Here is a 21097-nt window from a genome sequence, read left to right on the forward strand (position 1 = left end):
CTTGACCAGAAGGGCCAAGATCTATTTTCCACACCAGGCATGAGCATGAACATGCTGCAGAGTCAGAGAACATCCACTTCTCTGCCACTCTGCTCCACTTGACAGTTCAGAAACAATGTCATGTAACGTGCATGATATTTATCCTGGGCAAAAAGCAAGACTTGCCAAAAATAATCAGAAGGAAAAGGGCTGGTGGACATGGTTCAAGCAATGGCATGCCTGCTAGCAAACACATTTCAAACCCCCAGACTGCCCTTCTCTCCCCAAAACTTCAAGTTATATGAGCTGGGATTTAACAAACCCCATCACAATCACTGAGCCAGGTGTGACGGTACATATCCGTGATCCCAGCTACATAGGAAGCAATGGGTAAGAGTATTATTATTATTGTCTCTTTTTTTGGTCCTGGGAATCAAACCCAGGATGTTGCAAGCACTTTGCCACTGAGCCACATCCCAGCTTTGGGTAGGAGTATTAAAATCTGAAGCTAGTCCAAGGCAAAAACAAAAAACAAAAAAATCTAAAGATCTTACCTGAAAAATAACCCAAGCAAAAAAGGACTGGGAACGTGGCTAATGTAATACCGTTCCTGCTTATTAGCAAGTGCCAGGCCCTGAGTTTAAATCCCATTATCATTAAAAGAAATTCTTATTTTAGATTTTTAGTTTAATGTCACATTTCTCCAGCTCAGAATGACTGACCACTGGGACTAGGTAACTTCTTGCATCCCTAGTCTGACTCACCTGATGCCAAAAGCACCTACATGGCTGTGACATCCACTGGAGGGGCAAGGGAGAGAAGCAAGGGAGACAGAAGCTGGGGAGAAAATGATAGACATGGCTGACCTGGACTTGTAGAGACCCGTTCTTGGGAGGAAAGCTAATGATGCTCTGTAAATACCCCAGAGCTAATTTCTCTTCCAGAAGCAATGGGGCCCACAACACAAAACCCACAGTACTCCATCCAAAAGACAGCAGCTGGTTCAGTTTAATGTTGTATTAGTCAGCTGGGAGCTTACTTCAACACACAGTCATTCCTGTTACAATCAACGGTTGCAGGTCAGCAGCTTTGGCTGTTGCACATCTTCCTATCCTGGCACCAGGCTGAAAAGGCTGCATCTATTTGGGAAAGGGGTTCTGATGGTAAAGGGTAAACACAAGCTACCGTGCCCAGCTCCTCAAACTTCTGTCCACATGGGCACAGTCACATCTGTACCCTGTGCATAGAAGCAGAAAGTATGCGCCCCCTGGGGGCAAGGGTGAGCACTGCAGGAAGTCACACAGCTATAGTTAAGGACAGTCAAAATCCTAGGAAATGGTAAAACTGAAAACAAAATTCATCCTATGAATGACAATGCCACATGGGCATAAAACTGAGCTGGGTGCTGGTTACTCATGCCTGTGATCCTAGCTACTAAGGAGGCTGAAATCTGAGGATTGCAGTTCAAAGCCAGCCTAGGCAGGAAAGTCTTTGAGACTAATATCCAACCATCCATCAAAAAAACTCAAAGTGGAACTGTGACTCAAAGGGTAGAATGCTAACCTTGAGAACAAAAGATCAGGGACAAGCACCAAGGCCCTGAGTTCAAGACCAAAGACAAACACATTTAAAAAAAAAGGGGGGGGGGGCATAAATCCTGGCCAGGCAAAGAGAGGCATGCCTGTAACCTAAGCCTAAGGAGGCTAAGACAGGAGGATAACTTGAGCCCAGAAGTTAGGTAGAAATGTCCAAATCTGCCATAGTTCTCATACTACAAAGATGAGAGAAACCGCAAAATTTTGAGGGGTATCTAGTGGCTTTTCTGACCCCATTTATTCACAGAATCTACAACACCCTATGCAGCTCTCTCCATGCTGCTCAAACAACCGTTGGCCATAGTGTCTCAGTCTTAGTCCAGGCAGAGTGGGTTTACTGCCTTGGAGGGTGTCTTCTTGCACAGCCATGTTACTGGATCCAAGTCAGTTTCTTCAGGCCAGTGTGGTACCAAAGCCAACTGCTGTGGGAACTGCAGCACATGGTCCCCTTCAGAAATGGACTTCAAGGATGCCCTGACCACCATCCAGGGCTCTGGATCCACAGAGGAGAATAATGACCAGCTGGAGTCACTAACTTGGCCAGGGGGACACAGTTCAGGGAAGTCACAGCTCCTTCAGCACAAGGCTAGAAAGGAGAGTGTCCTCAAGATGACAGAAAGAAAGGGCTGGGCTTGTGGCATGTCCAGCAGCTTCAAGTGTGCTAGATTTCCGCAGAGGAAGGTGAGGAAGGAGATCCAGGAGGTCTGGCTCCATCACTTTACCCTGCACACCTTTCTTCCCCGGAGGTAATTCTTACAAAAACTAGAGCCTCCTACACAGACTAGAAATGCTGGTGTCAGAGCTTTTACAAAGTACCTGCAAGGAACAGAGCAAAGACTGGGTTAATCATCCGTGGACCTTCCCGAACATACTCAAGGTGAACCTTTGGGTGTTGGTAAACATTTGTGTGTTTGGTTGTTCCTAGGTCTATTGAAATCAGCCTGACATTCCCCCTTATAGCCTTGAAGAACTTGTAAGGCAGCACTCTAGCACAGGCTCACCTATGTCTAAACACGAAATGTAAGTATAAAATTTGCTTTTCATTCATTTCATTCCTTGAGTAACTTGGGTAAGACAGGTCCCATGCTGAAAATACAAGAGATTAAAAACCACTGTCTTCGCTCTCAAGCTCAGCCCTGGTAAAGGAAGATAAAGAACCCATCAAGGATAACCAGTACAACAGAGGAAGGTTTGTGAAGCACAGCATTAACCCACAGAGACCTGATTCCCTCCACAGGCAGGGGAACAGGAAAGGCTTCCTAGAAGATGCCAAGTCTGAAGCTGGCTTTCATTTGGGGAAGGGCTGGAGGGGAGGAGAGGCCTAGGAGATTTAGGTAACCCAAGCATTTGCTGAGGGCATAAGGCAAGCATGTGAGACAGGGCTGGAGGGGTGGACAAGCATTGGCCTGCCAGGCCAAGGTAATGGCAATATGAAGGGGCCAACCTCTAGAGGGTCCTGTTTCTTGGATCCACCCAGTTCAGGGTACGGAGTTGCCAGAAACCAGTCCTGAATGGTCCCCTAGCTATGTTAGTAATTTAAAAAGTAGCAACTTTCATTTCATTTTTTTTTTTTTTGGTCAGTCTTAGGGCCTAAACTCTGGGCCTGGGCGCTGTCCCTCAGCTCTTCAGCTCAAGGCTAGCACTTGAGCCACAGCACCACTTCCGGCCTTTTCTGCTTATATGGTACTCAGGAATCGAACCCCAGGGCCTCATGCGTGCAATAGGCAAGCACTCTACCACTAAGCTACCTTCCCAGCCCCAACACTTTCATTTTCTGAAAGTATGAAGTTGATTTTCCTCAATGAATTCATCTACAATTTTTTACTTTACTTTCTTGTAAAGATGCTGTACAGAGAGGTTACAGATACATCAGTAAGGTAATGAGTACATTTCTTGTCGGGCTCCATCTCTATTTTACCAAGATCTCTCCCTTATTTTTTAGACATACTGTGTCGGGAGGATCTCAGACCTTTGAAGAATTCTGGGTAATTTGTTAACAATAAATAATCCTAGCTACTTCAGAGGCTGAGATCTTAAGATCGGGGTTCAAAGCCAGGCAGGCAGAAAATTCCATGAGACTCTATATCTCCAATTAACCACCAAAAAAGCCAGAAGTGAGGCTGTGGCTTAAGTGATAAAATGCTAGCCTTGTGCACAAAAGCTCAGGCACAGCACCCGGGCTGAGTTCAAGCCCCAGGATGGCACTACAATAAAAAAATAAACAGCTAAAATTTTGTCCATGAACTTTGAGAAGGACAATTTCAGCTCAGAGAAAAACACAATTAAGAGAAGTATTGATTGGGTCTGGAGAACTTTTCCTCAGTTGCTTCCTAAGCCAAAGCAGATACAGTCTGCTTTTCCATCAATCCCATCCAGTCTGCCCTAAGCTCTCCAATCCATCCCCTCCTATTACAGACCTCGCCAGCAAACAGAACACTTCAAATCTGTAGAAACAAAAAACAATCTATAGAAAATCTGTAGAAACAAAACACCCTCTGAGACCAGAGAGAAAAGTGGCCACACTCAGGACAGAGCTTATACTCCTGAGCAGGTCCATCCATGTTATGCTTCACGTGTGGTCCTAACTCAGCTCTCTGTCACCTCAATTTCCTCTTTCCTCAGCCTAAGTACAGAAGTATCTGCCTTTCTTATCCCCAGGCTCAAGGCTGGAGAAAAGCAGTCTAAGAGTCAGCTTGTTAGCCAGGTGCTGGTAGCTCACACCTGTAATCCTAGCTACTCAGAAGGCTGAGATCTGAGGATTGCGGTTCAAAGCCAGCCCGGGCAGGAAAGTCGGTGAAACTCTTATCTCCAATAAACCACCAGAAAACCAGAAGTGGCACTGTAGCTCAAGTGGTAGAGCGTAAGCTTTAAGCTGAAGAGCTGAGGGACAGTGCCCAGGCCCAGAGTTCAGGCCCCATGACCAAAAAAAAAAAGAGTCAGCTTGTTGATTCAGAGAGCTGAGACAGCCAAATTGCGCTTGCTGCCACTTCTGACCACAAAGACGCCCTCCTGCCAAGGCGCTGGCCCACAATTTACAAGGTCACTGACATCTGCTGAGAAATATGTAGGCAACAGCATTCTCATCGAGAGCCCCAGAGGCAGTGTGTGCTTGGGGTCACATGTGAGGAGAGGAGGTATATGTGTTTTTAAGAGCCACTGCTCTTTCCCACTAACAGAAGCAAGAGACACAGGCACACTCAGGAAATGGACACAAACTCAGCTGCCTTCAGGTAGAGAGGCAGGCTTTCCCTTCCCTGCCCTCTCACTCCCCCTGGTCTGGAGGTATCTGCCTGTGGTGTGATGATGGGTCTTGTCACACTGCAACCTGCCCTGTGGCTGTCCTGTCACACAGCTCAGTGTCCGAGCAAAGAAGGGGATCTGAGGCAACCACTGAGAAGCCACCTACCCTGGAAGGAGCTGGAACATCGCCCTCAGCGATACTTACCTGGGGTGCTGCAAGACCTGCAGCAGCGTGCTCGTGGGGGGCACCTGGTACAGCTCTGCCCGGTCCTCATCCTCAAAGTATACCTGCAAGATTAACCAGGAGCGGGAGTCAGGGACAAAAAAAGCTTGCACATCTCGAGGCTTGCAGAGGCTCCTGGGGAGGTGGGGGGAGCCTCCTTGCCCACACCCTATGGGCTGAGTGCTTTGACCCTGCACAAAAGGTTGTACTCAGGTCTACTCTCCAAACAGAACATGGTCCATGGGAAGAAAGCAAGCCAGTGCTCAAGCTCAGCCTGTGTAGCTTTCCCTTCCCTGAAATTTAGTCCTAGAGCCGTTAGGTATTGGAGGCAGAAGGCCATGGGGTTCAAAGAACCTGAGCAGGGGGGGAAGGCTGTGTGCAGGTCAGAGCTCAAAGAGGACATTCACTCAGGGTGGCTGAGCAATATAGGACGTCAGAGTTAGTAAAACATGAATACAGCACCCATACTGGTGGCTCTAAGTCCCAGAAGGCTCTGGAAGGAGAGGGACCAACGAGGGTGAAAGGCTAGGCACCAGTGGCTCACACTTGTAATCCTAGCTATTCATGAGGCTAAGATCTGAGGAATGTAGTTCAGAGCCAACCTGGACAGACAAATCTAGGAAACAGATCTCCAATTAAAAAAGATGGAAATGATGTGTGGTTCAAGTGGTAGAGCATACACTCTGAGAGAAAAGGCTAAGCAGGAGTGTGAGGCCCTGAGTCAAGCCCCAGTATGGGGATAATAACAAAATAACTCATCAGTACAAACAGAAAAGGAGAAAAATCCTATGGCACTAGACTCAGAGCAGAAGTACATCTTATTTTTATACACACACACACACACACACACACACATGCGCGCGTGCAAGACACCCTCGCCGTGAGGCACAGGAGCAATGAGTCCCCTTGCCCTGAAAGAACCAAGCCTCTGTAGGAAACTATGGCTGATTTCAGAGCTGGGTTAGGAAAGCTCTATTTAATCCTGATGCATTTGTTTCAGAGAGCAAGAGCTTAAATTGGGAATAAGTCAAAAGGACACAGAAACAACTGTGAAGGGATTTCTACCAGCCAAATCCAGGATAAAATAAACATTAAAAAATTACCATGGTAACATATTTTAACTCTGAATAAAGAAGAAATGATAAAAAAAAAAAAAACCACTGATGTAAGTAAACAAATGTTGAGAGGTTGAAGTGCAATGGGATACATTTACATAATTTCAAAGAAGAAATATATCTGGGCATGATGGCACATGCCTACAATCCCAACTACTTGGCAAGTGGAGACAGGACTAAGTTCCAGGCCAATCCAGACAAAGCTGGCAAGATCCCATCTCAAAAACAAAAAGGGTTGGGGAATAGTTCACGTGCCTAGCAAGTGCAAAGCCCTGAGTTCAATCCCGAGTTCTGCACAAACAAACTAACAAACAAAGCAAAAATAGTAATGGTAGAGAATCCTGGCAGACATGTCCTCAATCAGGTGTGACCAACATCAGAACAGGACAGATGGACAGATGGATGTAATGAGAACACAGCATTACTTCCGTGATACTCCAGCCACATATGCAGAACTCCAGCCTCGTCACAGAAGGCCTAAGACAAACCACACAGCACTCCACAAAATACATGATCTAGAATCTGCACAGCGGTGTCTATGAGGAAAGCGAAGGGATGTCCCAGAAACTCATTTTTTGTGGGAGGAGACTACAGGAGATGATCACTGAATATACTCTGCTTCTGAACAGGAACTTTGGACTAAGGAGAACATTTCTGGGACAAACTGTGAAACCTGAAAAGAGCCCGAGGTCACTAGTAAGATGGGAGTAGATATCCATGTTAATTTCCTGACTTTGACAGCTATTTGGGGATTATGAAGAAAAGTTCTTGCTTATGGAAAATGCACATGAAAGTTTTCAGGGTTGCTGGTGCATCAGCTAGCATCTTACTCTCAATATCTAGAAACTAGTATTTTTGGTTTTGAGAAAAGGTTATCATTAAAGCCTTGAACTCTTTATCATTAAAGCCTGAACTCTTGCCTCAGCCTCCTACAATACTGGGATTACATACACCACAGACAGAAATTATTCTTTCTCTGTTTTCTGAAACAGGGTCTCTCTCACTCTGTCGTCCAGACCAGCCTCAAACTCATCATGTAGCTTAGACTCCCTCAAACTCTGGATCACCCTGCCTCAGACCTCTGCATGTTAGAATTATAGATGTGTACCACCAGATCTAGCAAAAGATGAATTCTCTATTCTGTAAACTCTAATGGAATATTATTCAGCCTTAAAAAGAAGGCTGCGCTAGGAATGGTGACAATCACTTGTAATACCATCTACTTCCAAGGCAAAAGCAGAAGCATGAATCCATGTGGACAAAGGTAACACGAGACTTTGTCTCAAACAGGGGAGGAGGACATAGATCAGTGGTAGGGCATTTGACACAAGGCTCTGGGTTCAATCCCCAATACACAAAAAAACCAAAAAACCTGACATATGCTATCATATGTAAGGTACAACATACCTACGACATGAAATAAGCCCAACATGAAAGGGCAAATACGATATGATCCCACTGACATGTGGGATAATAAAATGCAGACACAAGAAGCAGGGCTGGGGCTGGGAGGGGGAAAGCAGGGAGCCGCTATTTCTTGAGTCCAGGGTTTCCGTTGGGATGGTGGAGGACTCAGGGAGGTGGTAATGCTTACAAAGAGTGAATGTGCCAAAGAACGGCTAAATGAGCCTGGCGGTGGTAGTTCACACCTGTACGCCTAGTTACGAAGGAGGCCGAGATCTGAGGATTGTAGTTCAAAGCCAGCTGGGGCACAAAAGTCCCTGTGAGACTCTCATCTCTAATTAACCACTCAAAAACTGAAAGTAAGCTGTAGCTGAAAGTAGTAGATCACTAGCCTTGAACAAACGAGCTCAAGGACAGTGCCCAAGCCCAAATTCAAGACAAAACTAGGAAAAAAAAAAAAAGAATGGCTAAATGGTAAATGCTGTTTTATATATTACTGTATTATATATATTACTATATTATATATATTACTATATTATATATATTACTATATTAGCACAGTGGAAAAAAAAAACCAGTTCATCTCTGTCCCTATTTTCTTCCCTCTAAAAAGTCCATGGAGAAGTGAACACGTCTCTTACCTCCAAGTGATCAGGGCAGTATTTTCGCTCTGAGTCCCAGGAGGGCATTTCACCAAACATCATCATTAAATGATCGATAAACCTAAGGATATAACGTGCCGTTTCTGTTATCAATGACTTCTGATCTATTCTCCCGTAGCAGTCCCTGGATACCAACTCAGAGAGAAGACTGCCCAAACACACCATGCACATGTATATTTAAACCCAAAATATGGTTGTGAATCACTAGTCCAAAAACACACCTTCTTTACAGACTCAGAATTGTTAAAATTCTTTAGTTAACCACATTATGAAATCAGAAGTTAAAGTAGTATGTTATTTTTTTCTAGTAACTGTTCACTTAAATGACTATGTGTATATGTTATTTAAAATGATTTCATACTTCAACAGTGACACATTCCACCATTTAATAAACACTGTACTGTGGTATTATGTTTATTAGCCCAGACATAGGAAGATGAGACTTGTGTTACAGCGAAGCTGCTGAGTTAAGGCTATTGGATAGAGGGGTCCTATCAACCAGATTGTGTAAAAGCCTCTAAACTATACTCTTCCCTCCTCAACCAAAAATCCACTTGACCTTCCTGTCGAGACAGCAGGAAAAAGCATGCAAGCAAGCAATGGGCTCTTGGGTGAGGAAGTACCTGGAGTCCTCGTGAAAAGCAGAGATGAAGTCAGACTGGGCATACTCTGGGTATAGGAAGAGCACGGGCCAACTCAGCCGGCCCTGGCCATCTAGACTTAGCCGGGCTCCGTAAGGATTCTCACTCAGACCACTTGAGACTGAATCTTCATCTTCATCTGCAGCTTCAAAGATGAGCTTGATGTTCCTAGCCTGGATTAAAGAACACACATACACACAAACCTCATTATTTGGAGTGGGTGCAAACTCACTTCACAATGTGTTCCCTGAGTGCCACCTCTGCACAGGATTCATCTTCACTGTTCCCGAGGCCAAACAGAGTAGGCACCACTTGTGTCACTCACCTCCAGCAGGCACCTGCCATGTGCTGGTCCTTGTGTCACAGACAGAGCTCGACAAGGCTCCCTGCCCGCAAGCCTGTTTATGGTCTAGAGAGGAGACACTATGGAAAGAATTGTAACAGAAGGCAAGAAATGTAGCTGTGGGGAAAGGAGCTGTGGCTTAGTGGTAGAGTGCTTGCCTAGCATACATTAAGCCCTTGGTACCATGTAAGTAAAATAAATAACCTTTTTTTTAAAAGAAAGAAAAGAAAGCCGGGCGCTGGTGGCTCATGCCTGTAATCCTAGCTACTCAGGAGGCTGAGATCTGAGGATCGCGGTTCAAAGCCAGCCCGGGCAGGAAAGATCGTGAGATTCCTATCTCCAATAAACCACCAGAAAACCGGAAGTGGCGCTGTAGCTCAAGTGGTAGAGCGCTCGCCTTGAGCTGAAGAGCTGAGGGACAGCGCCCAGGCCCAGAGTTCAAGCCCCACGACCACCAAAAAAAAAAAAGAAAAGAAAAGAAAGAAAAGAGAGAAATGGAGCTGTGAAACTGTAGACAGAGGAAGCCCAGTTGACTGACTAGGACATGCTAGGGCCCAGACTTTGAAAGGCCGAGAAAGGAGGACAGGAAGTACATTTTGTCCTAAGGAAGAATATGTGCAAGGGCACAGAGAAGACTTGCGAAAATACTTGTTTCTGTCTGAGGATGTGGATGTGAAAAATGATGCACGCTACTCCATCTTGGCAGTGCAGGACCAGTCAGAGTCTAAGGTGTAGGGACACCTCTTATGTGTGTTAGGTTCCCAAGATTTGTACAAGAGGGGAAATCAGGGCTGGGAATGTGGCTTACTGGTAGAGTACTTGCCTAGTATGCATGAAGCCCTGAATTCGATTCCTCAGTACCACATAAACAGAAAAGGCTAGAAGTGGTGCTGTGGCTCAAATGGTAGAGTGCTAGGCTTGAGCAAAAGAAGCTCAAGGACGGTGCCCAGGCTGTGAGTTCAAGCACCAGAACTGGCTAAATAAATAAAAACAGAATAAAGAGGGGAAATCACCTTCAGTCAAAATGACTTCACAACAGCCCCTTAAACTGGGGTTGGCAAACTTTTTCTTAGAAGATCAAAGAGCCTACTGAGTTTAATCAACTCTGAACTGTAATATGAAAACAGACACAGCCATAACGAACATAAGTAAAGCTGTTTAAAAATCGCTGCAGGTTGCTACCCCTGCCTTAAACCATTAATAAAATGCAGCACTGTGTGATATAGAGAATGTTTTATAGGTACTGACCTAAGAGCCAGTGTTGTATTAGAGAAACAAATTTAAAAAGAAAAGGTCTATGCATATATCTGGGCACCCCATTCTGGAAAATGGCCAAATCTTGCCCTGTGAGGGGGCATCAGGAAGAAAATCAAGAATGTATCCCTCTAGTTAACTTGCTAATATGCATTATCAGGTTGCTTGTTGGAAGGACATGGGCCACACTGAAGTCTTCTTTCTTTCTTTCTTTCTTTTTTTGTGGGTCATGGGGCTTGAACTCTGGGCGCTGTCCCTCAGTTCTTCTGCTCAAGGCAAGCGTTCTACCACTTGAGCCACTGCTCCACTTCTGGTTTTCTGGGGTTAATTGGAGATAAGAGTCTCATAGAGGGGCTGGGAAGGTAACTCAATGGTAGAATGCTTGCCTTGCATGCATGAGGCCCTGGGTTCGATTCCTCAGCACCACATAAGCAGAAAAGGCCAGAAGTGGCGCTATGGCTCAAGTGGTAGAGTGTTAGCCTTGAGCTAAAGAGCTGAGGGACAGCACCCAGACCCTGAGTTCAGGCCCCATGACCAGCCAAAAAAAAAAAAAAAAGAGTCTCATAGACTTTCCTTCCCAGGCTGGATCTCAGCCTCCTAAGTAGCTAGGATTACAGACGAGAGCCAACAGCACCTGGCAACATTTAAGTTTTCAAAGTCAGCAAGTGACTCACGAGGGTAACCTAACTTCCAAGTGACTTCTAAGTAATATTATAATGCAACTATAAATGAACTGATCAAAGAGTAAAACAGAAGACTCGCCTCTCATCTCCTAGGGCTCTTGTATAAAATCTACCTTAAGAAAACAAAGGAAGCTCAAATGGGTGACTTGCTGGGTATCAAGGTTTGATATTTGCATTGCACTGGATTGAAAATAAAGGAACATAAGGAAGGATCTTGTGCTTGCTACAGTTAGAAGAGCAACATTCTAAAAATTATCCTTCTCTTATTATAACCCCTCTGCACATTGCCTTTACAATAATAAAAACACTTTTTAAAAGTTAGCCTTCTTGGAGTGCAGTATGACTCATGGTAAGGACCAAACTGTCTCTGAAATCCAGTGTGAAGTTTCTTCACCTTTCTGAGACTGTTCACTCAGCTAGTAAAACAGGAGCAAGAAGACCTGCCTCAGACCTTCTAAGACAATTAACTGAAAGAACACTTAACCCTGAGTGCACCCTCCGCTTCACCAAGCATGGTGTGGCCAGGGCATCCGGAGAGAAGCTTCTAGCAGGCTCCCCACACTGGTGAACTTCACACACAGGGAGAGATGCCGAAGACTCACCTTGATGGCCTGGAGCAAAGCCTCATTCTGATTCTGCTCCTTCTTTTCTTTCAGTTTTGCTTTCCTCACATCCCTCTGTTCAGTCCGCTGGAAATGAAGTTCAGATGCATGAGTGTCTCTTACCCCAGCCTGCTCCTGAATGGCTACCTTGGACCCTACCCACCCCAGCTCCTGTCAAGGATGCCAGTGCTCAATACAGCCAATAAATGCTCATATAACACACACCACAGCATCAGACCTACTATGGCAGAAACTAGTTCCTGTACCCAAGGGGGTCCCGGTCTACTGAGAGGTGCAGACAAGAAAAGTGTATCTAGTGTGGCTATGTGAGTGAGGGCAGTGAGACACAGGGAGTGGTGAGTTCACCTCTAAAGTGGGCTTAGACAGACCAGGATGCAGCTCCAAACAACAATGGACACTGGGGCAGACAAACACCACTTCTCTATGCGGCTGGAGAACCCAGGGCAAGAATGTATCAGAGGTTCTGCCTTCTACACAACGATGATCCATGAGAGGAAATAAGTACCTTTTACTCAATCTGGCAAAAACAATGTGATCTTGGTTTCACCCTCACATTTGTTTCATAGCAATTTGCCAATATTTTCTGCAAAGAAGACTGCAAATATTTAAGGGTTCATAGACCATGTGCCGTCTGGTTTTGTTTATAGACTGTAAAAAGCATGCTTTGCTACAGGCTGGATTTGGCCTGGGCATCAGTTTGCTAACCCCTACTCTAAAATAAAGCACAAATCATCACTCATCTTTTCCACAAAGATTAACATATGTCTTCACTGTCTTGTGAACAAAATCCCACCCTCTGAGGGAGAGTATGGCTGGTCAATTTTGGCCTCTCCTTCTGCAATCCCCTCTGCCAAGGGATGGCATCAGCTGATGGTGTCAGTTTGATCACACTCTCAAAGGCGCCCCACCCCCAGGACACCACCAGGACCACACACCAGTCTTGTCACGAGCATGTTCTGTGAAATAACATCTCTTAGCTAAACATCAATTAGTATTAACTGCTAGATCCCAACACTGGTGGTATACAACAAAACAAACCAAAATCCCACAATCTTCCAAAACGGCAGTGCCACTTTGTATCCCCTGGCAATGTGGAAAGGTCTCGTCCCCCTCATCCTCTCCAGTATTTGTCTTGCGAGTCTTTTCCAATGCTAGCAATTCTGGGGGGTTTAACTTGCATTTCCCTGATGATGAGCTATGCTGGGCATATTGGCACGTGCTCATTGGAAACCTTTTGAGACATGTCTCTACCATTCACCCTGGTTTTACATTGTGGAGTTTTTTCTTTTTGTATGGCAGGGAACTCTTGAGCCTCTGTGCACAACCCTCCATAGATCCTAGCACTGCACATTCGCTCACTGGATAGCTTCACTTCTAGTTTCCTTATCCATGCCTTTTGTGAAGCAAAAGTTTTTTTTATTATTATAACTAAGTCCCACTTAATAATTTTATCATTTTTGATGGACAGTTTATACCTTCATTGAAGTAGAACTCATGCAATGTAAAATTATTTCCTGCTATAATGTACATCATTCAATGACCTTCAGCACGCTTACTGGATGGTGTGGCCATCAGTACCTCTAGCTCTGCGTTTCTGATCCCCTGAAAAGGAACTTCCACCCTTCTGTCCCACCCGCAGCTCCCCCCCCCCCCCCCCCCCCGGCCCCGCTACTGCCAGGCTCCTTCCGCCTCCTCTAAATGTTTCACATAATGCAATCACACTATATGTGACCTTTTGTGTCTGGCCTCTTTCATTTAGCTTAGCTGAGGTTTACTCACATTGTATAGCAACAATCAATCCCTTTCATGACTAATACTCCCTTGTCTGACTAGACCAGTTACTTACCCATTCATGCTAGTGTACATATAGACATAGACATATACACTTTTTTCATTTCATACATTTTTAATTTAATCTTCATTTTAAAAAGGGGGGGGGCTGGGAAGGTGGCTCAGTGGTAGTGTGCTTGCCTCACATGCTAAGGCCCTGGGTTCGATTCCTCAGCACCACATAAACAGAAAAAGATGGAAGTAGCACTGTGGCTCAAGTGGTAGAGCGCTATCCTTGAGCTGAAGAACTCAGGGACAGTGCCCAGGCCCAGAGTTCAAGCCCCATGACCAACACAAGAAAAAAAAAAAAACACCAAAAACAAAAAACAAAACCCCACAACTCTGAGGGATATATTGTGTTCTTCACTTTCAAAAATGGAACCAAGCTTCAGAAATATCAGGAACTTGTCCAAGGCTATTCATACATTTAAGCATTGGCAAAAGTAGTGTTCAAGGCTAGTTGCAGAGGGTCATGCCTATAACCTAACAACTTGGACAGGTACAGCTACAGCTTCATGGCAGAGAACACAGGCTTTGAAATCACAAACCTGGTCTGGGAATCCATCTGTCATTTACCTAGTAGACCTTGGACAAAGGACAGTATGTCTCTGAGAAAGAGAAACAGAGAGCAGAATCTGCCTGGGCCATTCATCAACCTAGTCACAAGACCAAATTGTGGTGTGAGGCTGTTCCAAGGCAAAAGTAAGGTTCTAATTTTAAAAAAAAGTAAAGAGTAAAAAAGGGCTGGGAGCATGGCTCAAGTGGCAAAGCAATTTCCTAGCAAGGAAGAGGCCTTGAATTCAAACCCTAGTGACACATGCACCCAGGCACGCATGTGCACACCCAAATCTGTTAAAATATCCCCTAGGACTCTTGTGTATTATTATCCCCCAATATCACTGAGCCAAGGAGACTGCTCAGTCAAGCGCCCTAGCCCAGGCCTCACTTCTCTCAGAAAACCTCTGTCTGCCTGCCAGTCTCCATGTATACCTTGCTCTTGGCAGGGCAAGGTCAGATACCAGTACTGTATATTGTACCACAGAGACCATATATTCTTTTTGTTGTTGTTATTGGTTGTGGGGCCTGAACTCGGCCTGGGCACTGTCCCTCAGCTCTTCAGCTCAAGGTTAGCACTTTAGCACTTGAGTCACAGCGCCACTTCCGGCTTTTTCTGCTTATGCAGTCCTGAGGAATTGAACCCAGGGCCTCAAGCATGCAAGGCAAGCACTCTACCACTGAGCCACCTTTCCAGCCCCACGAGACCATATATTCTTGCTCACCTTTACTTACTTGTTTGCTTATGTGTGTTCTTCAATGGTAAGGACTGATTTTTTTTTTTGTGGGGGGGGGATTGGTTATTGTGCTAGGGACTAAACTCAGGGCCTCATGTATAAAAAACATACACTGTGCCATTCAACCATAACCCCAGTGGCTAGGAAAAACTCTACAATGACCAAAAAGACACCACCTGGGTAATACTAACTAGCAAATGTCAACTGTCTGTTGTCACTCACCCTCAACTTGTCTGCTTTAGACCTCATCTCTATAAGTTTCTTCTCCTTGGCATCTATTTGCAGTCCTTCATCACACCAGCTCACAGCCTCAGCAAAGTGTTTCAATTCCAGATGGCACAGGGCACCTGCAGAAACCATAGCCTTTGTGTCTAGGAGTAACGAGAAAATCCACTGGCCCCCACAGCCACCAGCCATCCCTGAAGGGGAACAGGCTGTCATCCCCCATTCTTCAGCTCCCACACAGGAAAAATACATTTTATATCTTAAATCAGAAATATCCTATACCAAGTACCCATTCAGCTCAAAACTCTTGTAAGTCTCCCAAGTGTTAAGAACTCTATAAGTAAAGAATTCTTGGGGTCAGAGGCATTGCTCAGTTGGTAGAGCACCAGCCAATGAGTAAAAACAGGTACCAAGTTCAAGTCCTGGTCTTAGACAAAGACAAAACAAAAAAAAACCCAAAATACTACAGCTTCATGGCAGAGAATACAGGCTTTGAAATCACAAACCTGGGCTGGGAATCTGGCTGTCATTTACCCTCTTGGACAAAGGACAGCACCTCTCTGAACTTCAGACAGAAACAGAGAGAAAAGAATCTGCCTGGGCCATTCATCAACCTAGTCACAAGACCAAAGACTAAAGACATTAGGTATCTGCTAATTTTGTTCTTTATGGCTATCCATGTAATCAATCTCTCTTTCTGCCCCAATCCCATGTACACTAGGCTTTTCTAAGTGTTAAACTGTAAAGGCAATGTGTCACATGAACCTAATACCCTCATAGAGATGAGCAGACTGACAACAAGAGAGGTCATCTTGCCAAGGTCACATTAGAAAGTAAAACTGAGCCAGGCACTGGTGGCTCACACCTGCAATTCTAGCCACTCAGGAGGCTGAGATCTGAGGATCATGGTTCAAAGCCAGCCTGGGCAGGAAAGTCCGTGAGACTCTTATCTCCAATAAAGCAACAGAAAACTGGAAGTGGTGCTGTGGCTCAAGTGGCAGAGTGCTCTCCTTGAGCTGAAGAGCTGAGGGACAGCACCCAAGCACAGAGTTCAAGCCCCACAACCAACAACAACAACAAAAAGAAGGTGGTAAAACTGAGAACTGAATCAAGATTTCCAGGCTGAGGCTAACTCTACAAGACTACAGTATGTGCCAGTCTTTATCCAGAACTTTCTCTCCTCTAAGCTAAGGGGCTTGAACCTATTTGCCACTCCTTAGCCATGAGCGTCCAAAGAGGCACAACTTGATAAGCATTCAGGCTGTTCCATGAGAATAAAGGGAGGACTGAGAAGTGATGAATAAAGCTTCAAAAGCAACTATGAGTTTCTCAAAGAAAAGGTGAAGTACAGAAATAATAAAGGCATTATTACATAGAAAGGTCAGACTGTAGGAGAAAAAAACAGTTCAGGAAAACCTCAGCATCAGAGTTATCTGCAAAGGTCCTACAACTATTCCTTTAATTAATATTAACATGGCATTTGAAGATTTTTGCCTTTCAATTAACGAATTTGAAAAGGAGTAATTAGAATATGACTTTTGGAACTGCTTTAATTAATTTTATTTTTTATTGATTTAAAATTAGGAGTTTCAATTTTCTACAACTTTTTAAAGCATGCAAAGTTTGAGCTGAATGGGCACTACTCCTTGAGGAATCCTTTCAAAAGGAACAGGAACTCAATACCAAAAAGAAGATGACCTCACTGCAGCATCCTAGCACTTCAGTATCAAGACTTAAGTGGTACTTTTTAGAGCGGTGACAGCAATGACAGTGCTAGTCATGGTGTAGTTTTATAGGACTTACCTCTTATTATGGCTTTGAGGTGGCTGGGTTTTAGCTTCCTGGCAGCTGTCACATCACTAAGAGCAGAACGAAAATTACCTAATAAAAGCCATCGAGAAAAAGATACCAAGTTTTGAGACAGAACATTCAGGATATTTCTGATCTAAGATATAAAAATATTCTTCCTGGGGCTGGGAAGGTGGCTCAGTGGTAGAGTGCTTGCTGCGCATGCATGAGGCCCTCAGTACCACATGAGGTCCTCAGTACACATAAACACAATGGCGCTGTGGCTCAGGTGGTAGAGCGCTAGCCTTGAGCTGAAGAGCTAAAGGAACAGCACCCAGGCCCAGAGTTCAAGCCTCCAACTGACAAAACAAAAAACAACTTTTCTTGTGTGGGAGCTGAATAACAGGGGGTGACAGCTTGTTTCCCTTCAGGGGTGGCTGATAGCTATGGGGGGTCAGGTGGATTTGCTCATTACGCCTAGAAACAAAGGCTATGTATGGTTTCTGAAGGTGTCCTATACCATCTGGAATTGAAACAAAAACTTTCTAGTACAATATTAATCCTTCTAGCATCCTTGGCAGGATAAAAGGTCAACACAATTTTTTTTAAAAAAAGGTTTTTTTGCTTGTTTTCTCTAAAGAAGAGAAGCATTCAAGGACCGGGGGTGTGTCTCAAGTGGCAGAGTGCTTGCCTAGAAAGTGTGAAGCATTGAGGGGCTGGGAAGGTGGCTCAGTGGTAGAGCGCTTGCCTTGCATGCCTGAGGCCCTGGGTTCGATTCCTCAGCACCATATAAGCAAAAAGAAAAAAGCCGGAAGTGGCGCTGTGGCTCAAGTGGTAGAGCTCTATCCTTGAGCTGAAGAGCTAAGGGACAGTGCCCAGGCCCAGAGTTCAGGCCCCACGACTGGACCAAAAAAAAAAGTGTGAGGCATTGAATTCAAGCATTAGTACCACTCACAAACAAACAAACAATTACAGAAGCATCTTGGTTTAAAAGTTACAGGGCTGGAAAGGTGGCTCAGTGGTAGAGTGCTTGCCTTGCATGCATGAGGCCCTGGGTTCGATTCTTCAGCACCACATAAGCAAAAAAAGCCGGAAGTGGTGCTGTGGCTCAAGTGGTAGAGCGCTAGCCTTGAACTGAAGAGCTGAGGGACAGCGCCCAGGCCCAGAGTTCAGGCCACAACAACTGTCAAAAAAAAAAAATCTAAAAAAACTTACGGAGTGACTAAGTCACTCTTTTGGTCCAGTTAAAATTACACAATACCTGTTTCCCATCTTCCCATGTCTAGCTGAAAGATCAGAATACAATTATTCCAGGTTTCTGAACAGCCCTTCTTTCTCTGATATTCTTAAACCTCCCACTAGCCAGCACAATAGCCTTTTATCCTAAGTTAATTCTTTTTAAAGTACTTAATGAAATAAATTACCAAGATAGTACTGAGCTGCTGCCCGGTTTGTGTAAAGGACAGCATTCAAATCAGGATCTGCACATTTCTTCTTTAATCCTTCAGTGTATGAAATCACAGCTTTCTTATAGTCTTTTTCTTTAAAGTAGTCATTACCTTCATCTTTATAGGTCTTGGCTTGTTCTGCAAAAAAGAAGAAAAATATTTTCTACTTTTAAAAAGAGTTCTAGGGGGGACTGGGAAGATGGCTCAGTGGTAGAGCGTTTGCCTTGCATGCATGAGGCCCTGGGTTCAATTCCTCAGCACCACATAAGCAAAATGAAAAAAGCAGGAAGTGGCACTGTGGCTCAAGTGGTAGAGCTCTAGCCTTGAGCTGAAGAGCTGAGGGACAGCGCCCAGGCCCAGAGTTCAGGCCCCACAACCGGACCCAAAAAAAAAAAAAAAAAAAAAGAGTTCTAGGGCTGGAAAGGTGGTTCAGTGGTAGAGTGCTTGCCTCACATGCATGAAGCCCTGGGTTCGATTCCTCAGCACTACCTAAGCAGAAAAAGCCAGAAATGGCGCTGTGGCTCAAGTGGTAGAGCACTACTAGCCTTGAGCTGAAGAACTGAGGGACAGCGCCCAGGCCCAAAGTTTAAGCCCAGGCCTGGCAAAAAAAAAAAAAAAAAGATTTCTACTTTTTAAGCCCGGTGTGGTGGCTCACACCTATAATCCTAGCTACTCAGGAGGCTGAGATCTGAGGATCCAGGTTCAAAGACAGCGGGGGGGGGGGGGGGGGGGGGGGGCAGGAAAGTCTATGAGAGGGGGCTGGGAAGGTGGCTCAGTGGTAGAGCACTTGCCTTGCATGCCTAAGGCCCTGGGTTCAATTCCTCAGCACCACATAAACAAAAAGAAAAAAGCTGGAAGTAGCACTGTGGTTCAAGTGGTAGAGCGCTAGCCTTGAGCTGAAGAGCTGAGGGACAGCGCCCAGGCCCAGAGTTCTGGCCCCACGACCGGACCCCCCCCCTCCCCCATGGCCCCCTCCCCCCCCGCCCCCCACCAAAAAAAGAAAGAAAGTCCATGAGACTCTTATCTCCAATAAACCACTCAGAAAACGGGAAGTATCACTGTGGCTCAAGTGGTAGAGCACTAGGCTTGAGCTGAAGGCCTCGGGGATGGCGCTTAGGCCCAGAATTCAAGCCCCACAACTGACAAAAAGCAAAACAACAACAACAAAAAAAAAGATTTCTACTTTTTAAAAGATTCTAAATCATGCAATAACCTAATGTATGATAAACAGAAGAGAAAAAAGCAATAGAAAAAGGAAACACAAATCAAAGTTATGTTAAAAAAATGGATATCAATATGGAGAAACACCATCAAACAAACAATGCTATGATCAATTCCAAGTATCTCACAAGAAGCATGAAGGAAAGAATATATGCATCCAAGCTCTGAAGAACTTTGTTTTTTAATTACTAAGAAAATAGGAGGATTTTGCTTATATTTTCATGCTCTGGAGTGCAAATTTTCCTTGCCATAGTAAAAGCCTATGAAACTGTTCCATTTCAGCTTCAATTGCCAATCCACTGTAAGTTCACTCTCAGCCAGTATTTCAACAGCATTTGGTGTAGCTATAGTAAGAAATGTATAAGTACATGTGTATATAAGTACATACATGTATACATATATACACAAATATACATATTATGTGTAGACACACAAACACACCTAAGTGTTGGCCCTTATTACATGTTTATCCTGATTCTTTAGGATAATTTGGCTTCTCACTGGAGCCTGACCTTGGAGGGCAGGAACTGTGTGCAAACAGCTGCTATCTAAAGAAGTACATGTGAGCTTGGTGCTGGTGGCTCACACCAGTAATCCTAACTAGCTACTCAGGAGATGGAGATCTGAGTATGGCATTTGAAACTGGGCAGAAAAGTCCATAAGACTCTTATGACCAATAAACTATTCAGAAAAAGTGGGGAGTGGCGCTGTGGCTCAAGTGGTACAAAGTTAGCCTTCAGTAAAAGCTCTCAGGGACAGACCAGGCCCTGAGTAGAAGCCGGCAAAAAAACAAGAGGAGGAAGAGGAGGTGGAAGAGGAGGAGGAAGGAGAAAAAAAAAGGATGCGTGGAATGATGCTGGGGGCGTGGCTCAAGTGGCAGAGCTTTGTGGAGTGAACTGGTGACAAGTCAGGGTCAGCTCACTACTTGCTATCAGTCAGAACTGTTCTCACACTTCACCACAACTCAGTGGAGGCACAAATCAAATGCTAGTTATGTAATATACCTTCTGGAGATCGCTCCTCATCATATATAATTGACTGGAGACAAGCCAAGTCAGGATTCTCTTTGGGATCAATTTCCGATGGTGCTTTCTTCATAAATAGGGGAATCTTGTCAAATTCCTGGATAAAATTTGGAGAAGAATGAAGTACATGAATGGATTTTCTGAGTAGATCTCCAATGCCATGACTCATCATCAAATCTCACCAATGTTAGGTCTGAATGAATGGCCAGCTGTCCTTATCTTAATCAACGGCTATCATCTACGCGTGCCTCAGTTTCCCTATTTTGAAACGAGAGCGCAGATATCCCCACACACGTGCGGAGTCCCCACGGTGGCCCACCTCCTCCCACTGGTCCTCGTGGAAGCCGCCGCGGTAAGGCTGACTCTGGAACTTCTCCAGGAAGGAGTCAAAGTCGTCCTCGGCGGCGGCGGCGGGCGGCGACCGCTCCATGGCAGTTCGAAGTTCTCCAGCTGCGGTTCTAGGGACTATGCGCAGAGCTCGAAAACTCCTTCCGGCGGAGCGGTGT

General features: G+C 44.9%; 1 protein-coding gene across 1 annotated transcript; it reads right to left on the minus strand.

The window, feature by feature from the left end:
• Positions 1–1793: 1793 nt before the first annotated feature.
• On the minus strand, positions 1794–21057 carry Ttc4 (tetratricopeptide repeat domain 4). Its single transcript, XM_042669745.1, has 10 exons — positions 20911–21057; positions 20571–20688; positions 18322–18483; positions 16913–16990; positions 15107–15231; positions 11742–11828; positions 8842–9032; positions 8198–8279; positions 5020–5102; positions 1794–2390 (listed from the first exon to the last, which is right to left on the minus strand). Exons 1-10 carry the CDS (start codon positions 21019–21021, stop codon positions 2288–2290), a joined length of 1140 nt encoding a protein of 379 aa, XP_042525679.1. The 5' UTR covers positions 21022–21057; the 3' UTR covers positions 1794–2287.
• Between the last annotated feature and the right edge of the window lie 40 nt (positions 21058–21097).

The sequence above is a fragment of the Dipodomys spectabilis genome, unplaced genomic scaffold (assembly GCF_019054845.1).
Source record: "Dipodomys spectabilis isolate Male_0828 unplaced genomic scaffold, ASM1905484v1 ptg000504l, whole genome shotgun sequence".
In the NCBI taxonomy this organism is placed as follows: Eukaryota; Metazoa; Chordata; class Mammalia; order Rodentia; family Heteromyidae; genus Dipodomys; species Dipodomys spectabilis.